This window comes from Cucurbita pepo, unplaced genomic scaffold (assembly GCF_002806865.2).
Source record: "Cucurbita pepo subsp. pepo cultivar mu-cu-16 unplaced genomic scaffold, ASM280686v2 Cp4.1_scaffold000608, whole genome shotgun sequence".
NCBI classification, from domain to species: Eukaryota; Viridiplantae; Streptophyta; class Magnoliopsida; order Cucurbitales; family Cucurbitaceae; genus Cucurbita; species Cucurbita pepo.
Window position 1 is genome coordinate 1 of NW_019646834.1, and position 18,107 is coordinate 18,107.

Consider the following 18,107-nt stretch of genomic DNA (forward strand, 5'->3'; position numbering starts at 1 on the left):
TTAGAAATTGGGTGTTTTGTTTGAAATAAGTAGATGGGGAGGGTTAATTTATTTAGGCTTGGGAAGAGAGTGGGCGGTGGTTTAAACTTTAAACGGTGAACGTGGGCGGTTATTTTGGTGAAAAATCAGGTCGTTTCGGACTTGGGAGGCTTTTGGGTTGGGCCTCGGCCCATGGAACAACACAATCAGGGCCCAGAAAGTCATTAGGCCCATTGTTCAGCCTCCATTCTTGTAAAGTTTTTTGCGACATAAATGGTGAAAAAAATCTGTGTAAACACTGTTAACTCCGAAACTACAGATTCCAAATGGGATAGAATTGAAAAGGAACTAAAACAATACTCATCTTCTTCTGCTCGCGAACTGATCGACCAGATTTACCCGTCGATATCGTCCAATTCATCGCCGGGAATGACCGGGAAGAACCGGTCTTTGGAAGGCGAGTATTTGTGCCGTCTTCCATCTCAGGCAATGGACTTTTCACTGTCACTATTAGAAATTTGTGAACTCGTGATAGAAATGGTTTTTGGGATTCATGTTTATGAGGTATTGCTGATGCCTACCGCTATTTTCTTTTGGTTCTTCTTCATCTTCTCCTCCTCCTGAAGCTTGGTTCGTTTGGCGATTCGAAGGTCGATGATNGTGATAGAAATGGTTTTTGGGATTCATGTTTATGAGGTATTGCTGATGCCTACCGCTATTTTCTTTTGGTTCTTCTTCATCTTCTCCACCTCCTGAAGCTTGGTTCGTTTGGCGATTCGAAGGTCGATGATGCTTGGAGGCGGTGGTTTGATCGAGCCGTGCAACTCGACCAAATGGAGGAATTCATTTTTTGTTAAACTTTTCTTTTGAATAAGATCATCAATCACCACATCCATGAGCTTCCTGTTCTGTTGCAAAATCTATAAAATACAAGAAACAAGGAGATTAAAATGTCGCATTATAAGTATGAAGAAATTTTGTATGATTGTTCGTTTGAACTTCCTAGAAAAATTATGGTACCTCTTTTGCACGCTCATAACAAACGTGTAAAATCCGCAAAGCTTCCAAATCAATATCCTGTCAATTCAAGATCCGTCACAGCAAGCTAGACAATGGCAAGGATAACTCAAAAATTCATTCCCGGCGTTTGCCAACCTAGTTTACTTCCAGATGTAAAATGAACCAAGATGCAAACTCTTACTCGTCTGAAAAGGAGAATGGTGAGCCAAATAGGAGCGGAGCAAAAACGGAAGGAGAGGGCACATGGCTCCATTTTTTAAATATAAAAAGGTAAGAAAGGTAAGATTTTAAAGTTTTCTCTCACCAGTCTTCTAAAGTTTCAGAAACTGAAAGATTTGATCAAAAAGAAAAAGAAAAGAAAAGTTACTATAACCGCCCGAACCCACTGATAACAGAATATTGTCCTCTTTGGGCTTTTCCTTTCAGGCTTTTTCACAAGGTTTTTTAAAATATGTCGGCTAGAGAAAGGTTTCCACACCCTTATAAAGAATGTTTCGTTCTCTTTCCCAACCGATGTGGGACGAGTCCACCCCCGTTGGAGCCCAGCGTCCTTGCTGGCACTCGTTCTCCTCTCTAATTAATGTGGGATCTCACACTTACCCGGTAAAAAAAATTAATAAAAAAAACTCGACCCTACCCCTCAGGCCAAAGATGGCGAGAATTTTCAGAACAGTGGGATTTTTGGATGAAGAAAAGGAAGGTGTTACAAGTCACTAACGTTACACATGGCACAAACCACAAACGGTGTGCATCCGTGTGTTTTTCAGTATGCTCTTCTTTTTCTCCTTTTCAGATATATAATCCTGTATTTACACTATAACTATGGACAAATAATTATAGTAAAAGAGGTAAACCATACATTGATTCGATCTGCAACCCAAAAGTTTGACACTCCATAATGTTTCTCGGAAAGGCCTCCAAGAACAAAGGTTCTAGCAGCTGATCTGGCATTGTCTGCTGTTTCAACCCAGATTGTACTCAACTGTAATGCCGAAAAAGATTGCACCACATTTAGACCAGACAATTCTAGAAAAGAAACTACAAGAAAGTGGACGTGGAGATTTGGAAAAGAACATGAGAAGATCTTCCAAATGAGGAATGCAGCAAGTTCACTGTTCAGCATATTATTCATTATTATCCTGAATATTCCACTACAATGAAATGACACTAAAATTCTTATACATGATACCCTAACAATAATTATCCCTGCGGAAAAATAAGCAGGACAAAAACAATGTAAAAAGGAAGATTTTGGGTAAACTTTACAATTATTAGCTTCTGTTTTCTCCTTCAATTGACATCTCACATTAAAATCCAAATTTAGCATGTTTAGAAGACATCTAACCTATTATAATTAGACAAGCATCCTACCTGGTCTTCCCCATACCAAAGCTCATCTGCTGCACGTGGTGCTAGTTGAACAGTTATATGGTCCAAGAGGGACTGGCGGCTGCATGAAATCATATGCATGAGCATGAGTAATAAATACAAAAAACAAATCAAGAAAGATTGTGCTATGCATTGTGAATAGAGAACTAATGTGGAAAATGAACTAATATGAAATATTAAAAAAACATTCCAGGTTTGGGAAACTATTTGAACTGAAACCCGCAGTAGAAAATCATAATAATTATGCAGACTACAACTCATGAGAATGCAACACCCCCTCGAGGACCTCTTACATGATCACAATAAGCTCATTGGTCCTCTCGACAGTGTTTGAAACAGGCGAGAGAAAGAGTTAGAATGGCTAAAACAGAACTAGAAATAGAAATACACCATACGTGAGCATGCCTTCATTGAACCTCATGGCATCCATTTTCATCCGAACATAACCCAATTCCCTACCAGCTCGAGGTGCAATAGTGACCTGCAGCAGATATAGTCATATCCATATTGTAAATATATTGCAGGTATCAAGTGCAGAAAAACGGCATCTATATTTCAGTATAATGGCATAAAAGTAAGCAAAAAAAATCAAGATGAGGAGTTCTTAATAAAATTATCATATTTCCGAAACATTCTACTCCAGACATGTGGTTTTTTGTGTTGTTGGTACATACTGACAAGTCCTGGAAATTTTGTGCCAATGAGGACTCAAAAGTAAGTTATTCAATAAGAGATCACAAAAGAACCCCGATTATTGAGTTCAACCACTCCACGAATATAGAACGTAAAGACGGTGGATAATTCTACTGCATGAGAAAAAAAATTCAGAAAGGGAAATGGAAAGTTGATGACTAAGAGACCAGAGACCATACAAATTCAATATTTTTTAGGTCAGGGAAGTTCATAGCAACAACAGCCATTGCTGCCTCATTAAGGGCCACTTGCTTCCACGTCTCTAGGCTTCTTTCCTTCTTATCCAACATTCCCCTTTCTTCTATTTGAGCAGCTTGCAATAAATCATCAGTTGTAATCTGCACAAATCAGAGAATTACTTCCTAAAAATAGGGCAATCTATTGCATGGTCGAATTAAAAATATTTCGATCAGAAGCCTAAAGTCACAAAAGAAGGGAAAAGAAAAATTAATAATATGAACGATAACTAGAAAAAGACTAGTATTTTGTTAGCAATATGGGAGAGAAATATTAAAGATATATGCAGGAGGGTATTAGAAGCGTACATTTGTCGTTGGTGAAGAGTTGGTTAGTGAAAGGTGGGTCGTAAATCGAATGTGTTAGGGGCGTTTGGAGGTAGGTAGAGTTTGGAGAGTAGTTTTTGAAGGAACCAAGCTTCTCAAAGTGCTTGGATATTGTAATTTTCCTTTCTTACTTGATTTCCTGTCCATTTCTATTGTAATTTCTTACTCCTATAACCGAGGAAGACTGCATTTGATGGTCAGAAATATGTTTCCATACTTATAGTGGGTGATAACCAAAACAAAGCAACTATGCAAACTCGAAACTGCGTTCAGGAAAAAGTATTAAACTTCGTAGGGGGATTACATACATTTGAACTGAAAGTACTATCCCAAAAGTGAAACACTACCAGATTCTCAATGATCTGAATTTGATGAAATCTTTGCATTTCGTTCTCAGTAAATGACAAAAGTAACATGCTATTAGTCCAGGTAGCAAAGTACCTCGGTTCTGCCATCACGGATCATATTTAAAGCAGCGACTTCAACTATGTTTGCTAGTTCTGCACCAACCATTCCATCTGTCATACTAGCAACAGCCATGTAATCAAGATCATTAGCCATAGGTTTCTTCCGTGCATGAACCTATAATCACGGAAGAGAAAAGAAACATATGAGTCTTGGAACCTCAAAGAACGTTGATAGTACATTTACATATCATCAAGGCAGTGTGGAATCAGAGAAACAGCAACACTAGGAAAAATGATAATTATATTACCTTGAGAATTTCCAAACGACCAATAAGTCCAGGCTTAGGAATATAAATCTTTCGATCAAATCGTCCAGGTCTCACTAGTGCTGGATCAAGAATATCTGGTCTATTAGTGGAAGCAATGGTAATCACTTCGCCCCTGCCTTCAAATCCATCCAAGCAGACAAGAAGCTGCAATGCATAAAGCAACAACAACATGGACCATTGAGTACGAAGCAGGACTTTACAATTCACAGTAGCAGGATTGATAATTATAGCCCAGAAACCTGATTAAGAGTAGCATCACGTTCTTGCCCTCCAGAACCTTTTATCAAACCACGTTCCCTTCCAACAGCATCTAGCTCGTCAATGAAAACAACTGATGGAGCCTATCATGACCAACATAATATTGAAATTAATGTTAATATGACAGAATATGTTTATAAATTATACCATGTGTATTGAGAAACTTAGAGGATCAAGAAAGTGGACAAAAATTATAGGTATAGAAATAAGAAGTGGAGATATTAAACAGGATAAGAGTTGGAACAGAGAAATCATATATTACATTAACCAAACACCACCAAGAGGAGTATCAACCAGAGATCAGTGGACAGTCTTGAGTGTTCAAATAATGGAGATGAACAAAGTAAATAATGAATTAAGAAATTGAGCAAATGAGGACAGACATACATTCTCCCTAGCTTCTTGGTAGAGGGCTCGAACACGAGAAGCACCAACCCCGACATATATTTCCACAAATTGAGAAGCGGATATGGAGAAAAAGTTAACGCCTGCCTCACCAGCAACTGCTTTTGCTAGTAAAGTTTTCCCGACTCCAGGAGGACCGCAAAGCAGTATACCACCTGATTCATAAACACTTAAGCCTTGAAGTATTTTGATGAAACAGTTTCAATTACTTTGTGTTTCCGTTTGAAGCAGGAAATTACTCATACATAGCTTAATCGACATAGAACCGAAAGAATTCTCGTTCGTAGTTCAAACAAACCATTAAGAAAAAGAAATGTTTTAGTATTATGATGAAGAATAAACACTTAAGGCTTGAAGTATTATGATGGAACAGTTTCAATTACTTTGTGTTTCCATTTGAAGCAGGAAGTTACTCATACATAGCTTAATCAACATAGAACCCAATGAATTCTCGTTTGCAGTTCAAACAAACCATTAAGAAAAAGAAATGTTCATCCACCAAAAGTAAATTCTGACCTGGGATCTTTACACCCCTTCTCCTGTACATCTCTCCATGTGTGAAAAACTTCACAATTTCCTCAAGCTCGAGCCTTATTTTCCCAAGCCCAGCGACATCCTCAAACTTCACATTCATCCCTCTCTCAAGATACTGAGGCGTCCTCTTTCCATGAGACCGACGAACTCGAGCACCCGACTTCATAAATTGCGCAGCCATCTTCAAGTAAGGATTTTGTTCACCTTTTCCTGGCTCAACATCATCATCCTCACCCTCAAGACCTTCCATCTCCCTCTCTAAATCCCGCATTTTCTTCCTCTCCTCTGCTTCAGCCTTTTCAATCTTCAATCGATCCTCATAATCCTTCTTTTGTCTCCTATAGCTCAACACCACAGTTTGATAAAAAATCACAAAAAATAAAAAACCAAGGGCTGATACCACATTTGGATCCCGGGCTAAATCTGCCCAGAAATTTGCCATGCGTTGGTAGTTAATTCTAGCTTCATTTAATGATTGCTCCCGCTTCTTTCTGCTTGCTTCTCTCCTAATCCTCAGATCCTCTTCTTTCTTCTGCATCTTCACTGTCTTTTCTATCATCTCGCTTTCCTGCCTCATTTTCTCCAATGCAGCAGTTTTTTCCATCTTGATCTCCTCCCTTATACGCCTAACCTCTGCAGCTCTCTTGGACTCCTTCTTCGGTTTAACGAAGGAATACAAAAACGCCGGTACTCTCGTCAAGAACCCCAAATACGGAGTAGGAACGTCAGGAAGCTTTACAGGAGGCGTATATGCATTAACACAAACAGAATCGATCCCCAGCTCATCCCACAGCACCCAAAACCTTCCATTACTCTCCACAGACGGCAACACCGTCCTCAACACCCTGGAATCCTCCAGGACCACCATTACTGGTTCCGGCCTCAGCCTCAAAAATCCATTAGGAACTTTGATCACATGCTTAACTTTCCCCTCCCTTTTCAAATCCAGGAGTTCAGTATAGGGAATTCGGTTGGAAACAGATGGAAGTCCTTGCGACCACGAAAGCAGCTCCTGAGGAGAAAGAGCGTCACCTTTTTTGGTGGAAGATTTCTTAGCACCACGTCTTCGTTCCTTCACTTCTTTGGAGGCGGTAGCAGCGAGGGCGTTGGACGTATGAAGAGAGGTTGAAACTACAGTGAGAGTTACAGAGAGTTTGAGCAAATTCAGCTTATTCTTCTTGGAATCGTTATCTTCGTCGCTTTGAGAATTGGACGGAGATGAAATTTGAGCCGATACCGAGGGATATGGGCGACGCCATGATCGTTGCTTGAGGATCCGGAGTCTGGAATTGGGAAATGGAGAAGACGAATAAATTGAGGAAGAAAAGGTGTGAAATCGTTCGCAGGCCATCGATTGCGTTCAGCGGGGGAAATCGATGGAAGTGAAAACCTAAGAGAAAGCTACATTGATCGAAGGGAAGGGCGGGAAGGAAGTGGAATTGAGGCTGCTCCGGTTCCTTGCTTGCCGATTGCTCTGGTCTGCTCTGGATAATCCAGGACGATGGAAGGGTTTTTCCAAGGACCCATTAAAAAAATTAATAATAATAATAATAACAGGTAGAAAATTAATAGTTAATTACGCTTATTTTAACTTTTTCTTTTAAATTTCTATTTATTTGAACTCTTTGTTTGTATTTAATTCTAAATTTTGTGTCTTTTTATTATATCTTAATTCAACAAATTTAAATCTTAGTCTTTTTTTTTTTTTTTATTATATCTTAATTCAACAAATTTAAATCTTAGTCTTTTTTTATTTATTTATTATATCTTAATTCAACAAATTTAAATCTTAGTCTTTTTTTATTTATTTATTATATCTTAATTCAACAAATTTAAATCTTAGTCTTTTTTTATTTATTTATTATATCTTAATTCAACAAATTTAAATCTTAGTCTTTTTTTATTTATTTATTATATCTTAATTCAACAAATTTAAATCTTAGTCTTTTTTTATTTATTTATTATATCTTAATTCAACAAATTTAAATCTTAGTCTTTTTTTATTTATTTATTATATCTTAATTCAACAAATTTAAATCTTAGTCTTTTTTTATTTATTTATTATATCTTAATTCAACAAATTTAAATCTTATTCTAAATGTTCAAATCTTTATTAAAAATAATTCATTCTTTCATTAATGAATTATGAAAATTATGAGAACTTTTAATTTTTATCTTCGCATAAACTTGAAAAATAATTATAAATTACAAATTGAGACCGTAAATTTTTTAATTTATGTATATTTAATTTTAAAATTTTAAAAAATACCTAATAAATCCTCAAATTAGGTTTCCACACTTTTAAATTTAATTTCCCATGTAAGAAATCCATGAAATACTCAAATTTTAAAGAAAATTATTAATTTATTGAAAATAAATTAAAATTATGTGTCTAATAAAACCCTAATTTTAATTTTGTGTAAAAAATAATCAATTTTATGGAGGGAACAAACACACTAAAGGGTAATTTGAATCATTCTTATCAGATTCCATTAACATGTTTTTCTTAAAAATAAAAATTAAACAGGAAAAACATAGAATGAAACAGGCAAAAACATATATCACGCCAAGTCAATGTGTGTAAGCTCTCAAATTTGTAGGAATTTCTTGCCATGGAAAATCTATACGCCCACAGGAGAAGGAGCTACCTAACTTAGACTCCAAACATCAAATCCATGACCTTAGACACTAATGATTTGGATGGTGAAGCAATGGTGGTACCTCCTGACTGCCGTGCATAACTGTTACCATTTTGGAAGTTGTAGGGTCGCACAGGCCCTCCTCTCGTTGCGAGTTCTGCGGTTCGAGAAGATACCGGTGGGAGAACCATGAATCCTGGATTGTTTAACTTTTCATCTAGTGTCTGCCGGTCTATTGGATCCACAGGTTTCACACCAACAATTAGCATCCCATTAATTTGAATGCCATTCTTGCTGAGAGCCTTGTGGGCACCAGATCGGTTCTGCACCAGCAACAAATTCGTAAGGCAAATAGTTTTTCTAAGAGGTTGAATATAGCATCTTCCTGTTCATATATGGATATCATTTCAATCGTATATGCTTAATATAACATACATCAAATGTTATGTGTCGACTTTATGAGATTAATATTCAAACAAAACACTCTGCAACTGCCAATTAAATTTTAAACCTAATTAGCCAACTTGAGAGCTCAACTAGTCAAGGCATCGAGGTTCGTATCCTCATCCCCGTATTGTTAAACTAAAAAATAATGAGAATCTTAAAACCTGATAATAATCTTTACTAGCAGAATACATTTTGCATGTTTATTCCCAAATAACACATTAACTAGAATAGTCTAAAAGGAAAAATAAAAAAAAACATCAAACTGAGAAAACCATAGTCAAATAAAGCAGAGAAACAGAGGTAGATTGGTACCTTATAAAGAATGTGCATCCAATTAGCATCTCTTGGACCCGGAACGTGTTTCAAGATCTCACCGCACTTTTCAAATTCCCTCAAAACTAGATTTGTATCAGCAGGTGAGAATCTGAAGAAAGAGGGCACAAAATTATACAAGTAACATTTGAAATCAATTGATGCATTGCCTCATATCAAATAGTAAATCTTAACAATCTATCTTGCTTATGTCAAAATCAGCATAACTGCAATTGCTTACAGCAGCATTGCCACTGAGGTAAATATAAAACAACTAGGGTACTTCATTACCTGTCAATATTCATTTCAACAAAAAAGAAGCCAATGTAAAAGGACAGGCTTACAACACTTCCAAATTGAATATGTTTAATGTCAAAGTGATTATTAATTGAAGCAATGTTCAAAACATTAACATGTTCTCACGTGCAGGAGTAAAGTGTGTAAGAGAGAGATGCATCCAGTAGAACTAAACCCAATTTGATCATCTGCTTCGTTAGTTAGAAAATTCCAAGATGGCCCAAAAGAAAAATGTACGACTGTTTGGCATGCAGATAAAGAATCCGTGATCAATAACACATTACAACTCAAAGGCGGTAAATGAATCATTGAAATTCAACCCACTACAAAGATCTCAGCTAACAATGATGAATGAAAGGGGGAAAGGGAATAGAGAACTCACCCATAGACAGTAACCCATTCCTCCTCGTTGAGTTTTCCTGCAGGCAAGCAATTCCTCTGCACCTCCGGTCTGGCAACTTCCCTTGGGGTTTGAAGTGTGATCAATGCACCTGGTTGAATCACACCTTCAACTGGTGAACTTTTTCCCTTATCTTCCTGCTCGCTGCCACCACCTTTTGGTGTTGACCACCAACTAAAGCCAGCTGATGCCTGCCGGCTTTGTTGGCCACTAATTGGTGTGTGTGAAGTGCTGGCATTTGACTTGCTTTTCATCGGCGAAGAGAAGTCGTGACTTTGGATAGGGGTCATCGGGTCTGATTTAACTTCTGGTGAAACAGGATAATCAGGAATCCCAGATTCAGGAGAAAAATCAGAGCCCGAACGGTCTTCCAATGTAAAAACCGGAGGAGGGGGTAGATCTGAGTTTCCAAAATTCTCCCGCCATAAAGCAGAAACAGCAGCTGCCTGGCCTGGAGTTGAAAATTTCCCTCTGCGCGTCGAAACAGGAGATGCTAAATCTTGGTAGAACAACGACTGCCTCCCAGAATTGGAAGTTCTATGCACAGTGGTGTTCATGACTTAGAAGAGAGAGATATCTCAACTGCATACGAACATATAATCAGTTTTACCTCGAACAAAATAGATTTGAGAAATGAACGTTAAATTCAAACTAAACCGCTAAGCAATCTCTGTACAGAGTAGACCATCACATGGTGTAATAAAATCTCCAAGGTCACAGACGAGTAAATTCAATTAAAGAACTAGCAGATGCAGTGGGGAACCTAGGTTCCATAACGAACTCCACTAACACGATTCTGAGGAAGCAGTCTAGAACTTCAAAATAAATATAGAAACGATTCTGAGAAAGCTCATAAGAATAAAGCTCGAAAAAAAAAACCCCAGATTAGCCATTTCGAAAAATTTACAGCCTTGATCTACGTTCATCCGCTGGGAAAACGCGGGAAATATCAACTCAACCAAGCTAAGCTTCCGAAAATTCTCAGAAATCAAACAAGTAGAACTTCAAATTCACAAAATATCATTCCATTCATCCGTCGTGATTCTCTCAAAAATACAAATAACACAATAGTGCAATTCCAGTCTACGAAGTTCAGAAGGGAAAACGCAATGAGAAAATGGATGAGAGATTGGGATAATCACCTTCAGAAACTGCTCGAGCTCTGCTTCTAACTGATCGATTGGATTGGAGAATTTGAGATGCGAGGGGCCTTGGGAATTTGATTTTCAATTCGGGATTTTTCCCTCCCGAAAGTATTTTAGAATGAAACGCCCAAATCGAACGAAAAGACGTAAGAAAGTTCGAAACCCTAATCCTCAAACTTCGTCCAGTGGGCAATACGGTTTGGCGGTGCGATTTGGAGTGGACATTTCAAATTAAAATTTCTCATTTATTTATATATATATATATAATTTTTAATTTTTTTTTCCCTAAACTGTATAAAATACCTTTCCAACTTCAAAAGTATACTGAACTATTATTATTTTATTTCAAAAATACCCTCAACGAACAGGTACATCCATGATGATCTCTCCTTTGAAGATGAGAAAGTTTGTTAATGTAACGACCCAGATCCACCGCTAGCAGATATTGTCCTTTTTAGGCTTTCTCTTTCGAGATTCCCCTCAAAGCTTTAAAACGCGTCTTGATGTCCTACATTGGTTGGGGAGGAGAACAAACCACCATTTACAAGGTGTGTGGAAACCTTCCGCTAGCACACCCGTTTTAAAGCCTTGAGGGGAAGTCCGAAAGGACAGTATCTGCTAGCAGTGGATCTGGGTCGTTATAGTTAATTACGTGGTCTCACTACAGCTATCTAAACTTTTGGGGAAGTTTCAAAATTTCCGAGTAGTTCTCTCACTCAGTCAATACCTTATTTTTATCACGTCAATTAATTTATTTAAAAAAATATACTTTACATTAATATATTTTTTAATTGAAAAATAATATGTCTAAATTAATTAAATTATATTGGGAGAGCTCATAATTATTAATTTCAGCTTACATAAATGATAGTCCCCAAAGCATCTAATCTAAAATGGAGCTGAAAGGGGTTCCTTAAGCAGCTGCAATTGATTTGGGGATTCAATAGAAATGTAAGAGCATTGGCATCTTCCTCTTTCTTCTTTATAATCCCCCACAAACGGCGGTGCCGGAGGCCCCGCCGCCGACGACAACGGCGATGACAATGGCGGCAACAATGGCAACTCTCCTCTTTCAATCATATGGTTCATCGGTTTGAGTCGTTCTACGATCTGTACACTCGTATCCGTTAGAACAAATCATTTTAATATTTTTAATTTTAAACTTTTAAATAGATTCTTAAAAATGATTAATTTTTACATATTTCAAAAATATCCACTATTAAACATAAAATTAAAATAATATTTATTAACATTTAGAATTAAATAAAATTCTCTTAGAACTAAATATATAATTTAACCTATTGACTAAATTAATAAAAATTATTTTGAATTTTACCTAAAAAAAAATTCATAAAATACCCTTAAACTTTAATAAAATCTAAAAAAAATACTCCTGAGCTTTTTTAAAAAATTTAAAAACACCTAATTTTAGATCGAAATATTTAATATTTTGTTTAAAAAATGCCCTTCAACATTTAAAAAAAATTAAAATATTATTTTAATTTTAAGAATATTTAAAAAATATATGAATTTTTTTCGATTCAAACCTTATTATTAAATTTTTGTCGATCCAAACGTTATTATTAATTTTTTTTGTCGATTCAAACCATATATTGAGCTAACATTAATAATATTTTGTCGATTCAAATTTTATTATTAAATTTTTTAAAAATTTAAAAAGTAATAAAGTACAAAGTTCAACGGTATTTTTATTAATCTAGCTTAAGTTCTTGAAAAACCATACGATCCTTCGATCATTATATTTCCCCACGATTTTGTCGGGAACATCAATATCATTTGATTTTAACAACAATAAACGAATTATTAGATGAATTGTAAAGAAAAACATACATCAATCAATAGAAGAGAAGCTTCAGTGGGTTCCAGTTTCTGAACAACATCAGCAGCAACTTCCTGCAGAACAATCAGAATCCATTAAAACAAAGCTTCAAAAGGGTATGGATTTCAAAGGGTTTTTGGCTGACCCTAGCTTGGTGGAGTTGGCCTTGGTTCAAGGTTCTGGGCTCCATTTCAATGGAGCAACGAGCATTAGGCTTAGCCATAGGCTAAAGATGAGTAGCTAGAAACTCTGCAACAGCGCCCACAACAGCAGCAGCCCATTAATATTGCTGTAGCTTTACAGCGCTTTGTTGGTTGCAGCGGGTAACCAAATTTATAGCCAAATTGGGTGTCTTTTTGGGCAAATTTTCACGGGCTGTTTTGACTTAATGGAGCTTGGAAATCTTGAGGCTGTTAACAAAAGTAAGCCCAACTCTGTTCAGTCATTTCTCGTGGAGCTCAACCAATGCTTTAAATTATTGGTCACATTTCCTCAAAACCCTAAAGGGTTTACATGAAAGTGACTCACAAATAACTCTAATCTCTTATGGCTGGGCTAAGTCTTGGTTGAAAGCTTAGTGTTTTAAAAAAGTGAAATGATTATGCTGTATGTTTAATATTGTGATGTCCCACATTGGTTCGGGAGGAGAACAAAACATCATTTATAAGGGTGTGGAAACTTTCCCCTGCCAGATGCATTTTAAAGCCTTAAGAGGGAGCCTGATAGGGAAAGCCTAAATAGGACTAGCGGTGGATCTGGGTCATTACAAAGGGACGATGTGTCAGCCTTCTTGCTGTTCTCCGAAGGGGGTAAACACGAGGCAGTGTGCCAGTAAGGCTGGGCCCAAACGGGTGGATTTGGTGGGGTCTCACATCTCTTGGATAAATGAACGAGTAGCAGCGAGGACGCTGGGCCTTGAAGGGGGTGTGCCAGTAAGGAAGCTGGGCCCAAAGGGGGTGGATTTCGTGCCAGTAAGGACGCTGGGCCCAAAGGGGGTGGATTTCGTGCCAGTAAGGACGCTGGGCCAAAAGGGGTGGATTTGGTGGGGTCCCACATCTCTTGGATAAATGAACGAGTAGCAGCGAGAACACTGGGCCTTGAAGGGGTGTGCCAGTAAAGACGCTGGGCCCAAAAGGGGGTGGATTTGGTGGGTGGGAGTCCCACATTTCTTAGATAAAGGAACGAGTGTCAACGAGAATGCTGGACCCCAAAGGGGGTGGATTGTGATGTCCCACATTGGTTGAACGAGTGTCAGCGAGAATGCTGGACCCCAAAGGAGGTGGATTGTGATGTCCCACATTGGTTGGGGAGTAGAACATTATCGCTCTTCCTCAAAGGGACTGGACCCCAAAGGGGGGTGGATTGTAATGTCTCACATTAGTTGGGGAGTAGAACATTATCGCTCTTCCCCGAAGGGAGTAGATACGAGGCATATAGTAAAAAAAATGATTTAGGAATGTATTTTACCCTACAATTAATTAATTAATTAATTATTATTATTATTTTTGTAAATTTTGAGTTTAAAAATGATAAATACGAACGGTGGGTCGGACAGGCCCAAGCCCACAAAACGCTCAATATGAACTGTGGGTCCAATTTAGTCCAATAACTTTTTCATTGTCGACTTAGAATAGTCGTTGAGTAAGCAAAAAGAATTTCACGTTCTTCCTCTCGCTTTCAAAAACGAAGATTTAAAAAAGTCATATTGATTGGTGCTCTCTCCGGACTTACGAAAAACATAATAAAAAAAAACACAAATAAAATACGTTGTTAGGTGTTTTGTTTTATTTTCATATTGAGGTAGATTATATACCTGTGCTCGAGAGATATCTGTCCATATAGTGATATTGGATCTATGGATTCTCGATAAGAAATGAGCTAAGGTGGTCCTCCCAGACCGCTTAAATCCCATGAGTGAATAGAAATTTAGATCTATATTGGATCTCACAGTAATCGACTCATCTATCATCTATACTGGATCTATGCTAATTTGTCTTGAATGATCCACATCTTAGGGTCAGACACTAATGAGCACATTGAACCATCCATATGACTAAAAGTCCTCATAGCCTAAGCATAACAACCCAATTATGGAGGGCGTGCTTTACCATTGAGCCAATAGCTCGTTAAGCGGGAATCCTGCTAGGAACCGTTATGCAAAAATGAGAGAAATTCCATCTCTCCTATTAAGCTATACTCAAGTTGACTGGACATAAATTTGAGTAAAGAATAAGAACGCTTAGAATTCTTTTTTACATAAATTTTAAATTAATATCTAATAAATTAATTTTTAATTAATGGATAGAAAATTCAAAATTCAATAGCAAACAAAACACATAATGTTTATGGTTCATAAACTAAAATAATAAAATTAAATAAATATAGAGGCTACCATTAGGGATTAGCTAAACATGTGCCTATGCTTCCTTAATTTTTTTTTATTTATTTATTGCATTATGCACTTCTAGGTCACATGTCCCAACCATCTTCCCCCACAACTAAAATATTATATAATTCACATGCTTTACCTTTTTAAATAAATAAATAAATAAAATCGTCAGATCAACGACAATGACCAAAACAGACAATATCTACAAGCGGCGGGCTTAAATTTTTACAAATAGTATCAAAGTCAGACACTTAGTTGTGTGCCAACGAGGACGCAGGGTGTCACGGTCATGCTTGTCCAAGGCATGTCGCCCATGACATGTCGAAACCTTTGTCTTGTACTACTTTATTACTCGCTTTCATGTTGCATTATTTCTTTCTTATTTTCTTTAAGAGTATGACGTTTCGGCGATATCATGGCTATGCTTGGTAGACATGAAATGCCTCAAAATGTACTATAGAAGGATATGACTAATTGTCAACTTCTCCCTACTCGATAGTTATATGCATGAAGCCGTTGTTGTTTCCTTTTCAAAATCTCTCTTCCCCGCTTTCTAAAATCTTCTCTTGAAATCGAGACCCGAGGTTTGTATTCACGTTGCCTGACCGCAAACAACGTAACTCGAAGTAGGCTTGACCCACTTAGTGGCTGAGAGTGAGTGCCACACCATCGTCAAATCCGCTGCCTGGAAACCTCGATTGTGACACAGGGCCTCCAAAAGAGGTGGATTGTGAGATCCCATATCGATTGGAGAAGACAACGAAGCATTTCTTATAACAGTGTAGAAATCTTTGCCTTAACCGTGAGGTTGATGGTGATACATAACGGACTAAAACAGATAACATTTAATAATATGGATTTTTCCTCTAATTTAACCGTTAATAATTTATTAAAACCAAATGAGATTTGTTTCCACACATCATGGATGTATTAGTCTACGTATCAAGTCACGATGTTGATTGATTGATTGTTAATATTAATTTCTTAATATATTTTTAAATTTTTCATAACCTATTAGTTTGTCTCTTTCTTTTTTTTTTTTTTTTTTTTGATCAATTTTATNAACATATATATCTGACTCGGGAAATCGTATCTACTCGTCTCAAATTACTTCTAAGAATGAAGACTATCCCAACAAACAAACACGTGGGGCCGTTTAGTCTTTTTTTCTCATCGCTCACGTGCTTCTATCCAAAGCTAAGCACGTTTAATTATAAAGTTCTTATAACGGAGTCACTGAAGAGAGATACACTTTGTTGGTATAGAATCACTGTCGTTTGGACGTCGACTCGGTTTATGTATGTATGTACCTTTCTTTGACTCAAATGTCTCAGACCGTACGTTTGATTTGCGAGATTAATAAATTACGAAAATAAAAAGGTATAAATTTGGTGGGAATTGGGGCTTCCAACACATATTGTTTGTCAAAAGCTCATAGATTGATTGGTGTTGTTAAATCAAAATGGAGGGGTTAGGTGCATCACATGTGAAAAAGGGGATTAAAACAAAAGTAGTTGAAGCTTGCAATTATTATTCCAAAATGGAGGTGGAAAATAGCAGCTTTTTAATATTTTATAAAATTATTTTTAAAAAAATAAAAAATTAAACGGTCATTCCAAACACGTAAATTACTTCTCGAGAAATCGTCTTAATTGCATAATATTATGATATTGTTCGCTTTTAAATTTAAACCGGATAACAATATGAAAATTTGTTAAATATTATATTTCACGTGAAATGACAAAAACGCCCTTCGTGGGAGAGACGGGGAAATAGCAACTATACCCATATTCCTCGAACAAAATAACATTAACTATAATATCCTCAACTTGCACGGCTTTTTTTTTTGTCCAGTTTTTAGAAGCTAAACCGAGCGTAAATCAACTGAAAAACGTTAATTATCATCTTAAAAGTATATATTTATAGTCATAACCGAGGAAAATGATTATTTAAAATTTGACCCCACTTCTTTTATAATATACCATAATGGACCTTAGGTGCATGGTTGGTCACGTTTATGGTTAATTCCTTAATATCGCCTTTAAAGGATGGAGAGTTACATAATTCATCCGTCAATTTATTTTCTGACTCAATTATTATTTGTTTTAATTTTTAAAAAAATTTAAAAAATTTGTCTCTATCCTAATAATATGATATCTATATGGTCAGTAGTCATGGCAAAAGTGACCATGGCATAGAGGAATGACCATGAAGCTCGATTTCAACTGGATTTCGAGAGATCTGGTAGGCTCGGACGAGTTTAAGTTGGGTCTAGGAGCTGTTCAAACACCTATGCTTGTTGGTGGCATGTCGATCTAAGATTCACGAGCATTCAAGGGTTTTACTTGAGAGACGTAAATTGAGAAGACAGTGAAGAGAGGCTAAAGGAGAAAGAACCCGAGTGGTCTCGAAAAGTAGGTTCGGTCCATTGAATTGGGTGAAGTTTGAAAAGGGAGTTGNTGGGGTCCATGTGGGTGGTACGTAGAGGATACGATGTAATAAAAAGGGGTAGGAAATGGGAGTGTGGAAGCCATGCCAATTGCCAGTGATGGTGGCTTGGAATGTGTCTTAAGCCCCCATGTGCATGTTGGAGTAAACTAGGGAAAGGATTTGAAATTCCACCAAATAATAATAATTCCCAATTTCATTAAATAATTCACTTATTTTTTTAAATAAAAAAAAATTATGAATTTTAGCGAAATCACCCGTCCCACAGACACGACGTTTTATTGTTCTATTTAGACTTTTACCTCAACTTTTTAAACGCGTCTCACAGACACGACGATGAATTTTTGAAAGTGAGTTAATAAAAATAATTCAAATTTTTAATATTTTAATTTATTTTTATAATTTAAATTTCTAATATTTTTTTTTACGAAAGCTCTCGAATTTTTCTTGAAATTTAAAAATTGACGATTATGACCTTGATAAAATATCGTTCAAAATAGGTATAATTTTCTAAATTGAAGATAAAATAATTAAATATTTAATTTTTTAAAGTTAATTTATTAAAATTTAGCCATATATTTTATTTTAATATTAAAGATGTTCAATTTAGCCA

At 36.5% G+C, this 18,107-nt stretch overlaps 3 protein-coding genes across 5 annotated transcripts; all 3 read right to left on the bottom strand.

Annotated features, from left to right (window-relative positions):
• Positions 1-189: 189 nt before the first annotated feature.
• LOC111785635 (probable inactive ATP-dependent zinc metalloprotease FTSHI 2, chloroplastic) lies at positions 190-7,105 on the bottom strand. 3 transcript variants are annotated; one of them, XM_023666009.1, is made up of 13 exons: positions 5,560-7,105; positions 5,026-5,198; positions 4,620-4,721; positions 4,360-4,524; positions 4,086-4,226; positions 3,261-3,419; positions 2,784-2,869; positions 2,371-2,449; positions 1,859-1,981; positions 1,000-1,056; positions 732-899; positions 561-599; positions 190-486 (listed from the first exon to the last, which is right to left on the bottom strand). In XM_023666009.1, exons 1-13 carry the CDS (start codon positions 6,926-6,928, stop codon positions 484-486), a joined length of 2,664 nt encoding a protein of 887 aa, XP_023521777.1. In that variant the 5' UTR covers positions 6,929-7,105; the 3' UTR covers positions 190-483. The 3 variants fall into 3 exon arrangements, with proteins under 3 accessions (XP_023521777.1, XP_023521775.1, XP_023521776.1); XM_023666007.1 differs by having other exon boundaries at positions 190-599; XM_023666008.1 differs by lacking the exon at positions 561-599 and having other exon boundaries at positions 693-899.
• Positions 7,106-8,034: 929 nt separating this feature from the next.
• On the bottom strand, positions 8,035-11,052 carry LOC111785634 (nuclear pore complex protein NUP35-like). Its single transcript, XM_023666006.1, has 4 exons — positions 10,815-11,052; positions 9,655-10,254; positions 8,976-9,087; positions 8,035-8,539 (listed from the first exon to the last, which is right to left on the bottom strand). Exons 2-4 carry the CDS (start codon positions 10,227-10,229, stop codon positions 8,231-8,233), a joined length of 996 nt encoding a protein of 331 aa, XP_023521774.1. The 5' UTR covers positions 10,230-10,254; positions 10,815-11,052; the 3' UTR covers positions 8,035-8,230.
• Positions 11,053-11,621: 569 nt separating this feature from the next.
• Positions 11,622-12,964, bottom strand: LOC111785636. The gene is made up of 3 exons (XM_023666011.1): positions 12,803-12,964; positions 12,669-12,731; positions 11,622-11,927 (listed from the first exon to the last, which is right to left on the bottom strand). Exons 1-3 carry the CDS (start codon positions 12,878-12,880, stop codon positions 11,706-11,708), a joined length of 363 nt encoding a protein of 120 aa, XP_023521779.1. The 5' UTR covers positions 12,881-12,964; the 3' UTR covers positions 11,622-11,705.
• Between the last annotated feature and the right edge of the window lie 5,143 nt (positions 12,965-18,107).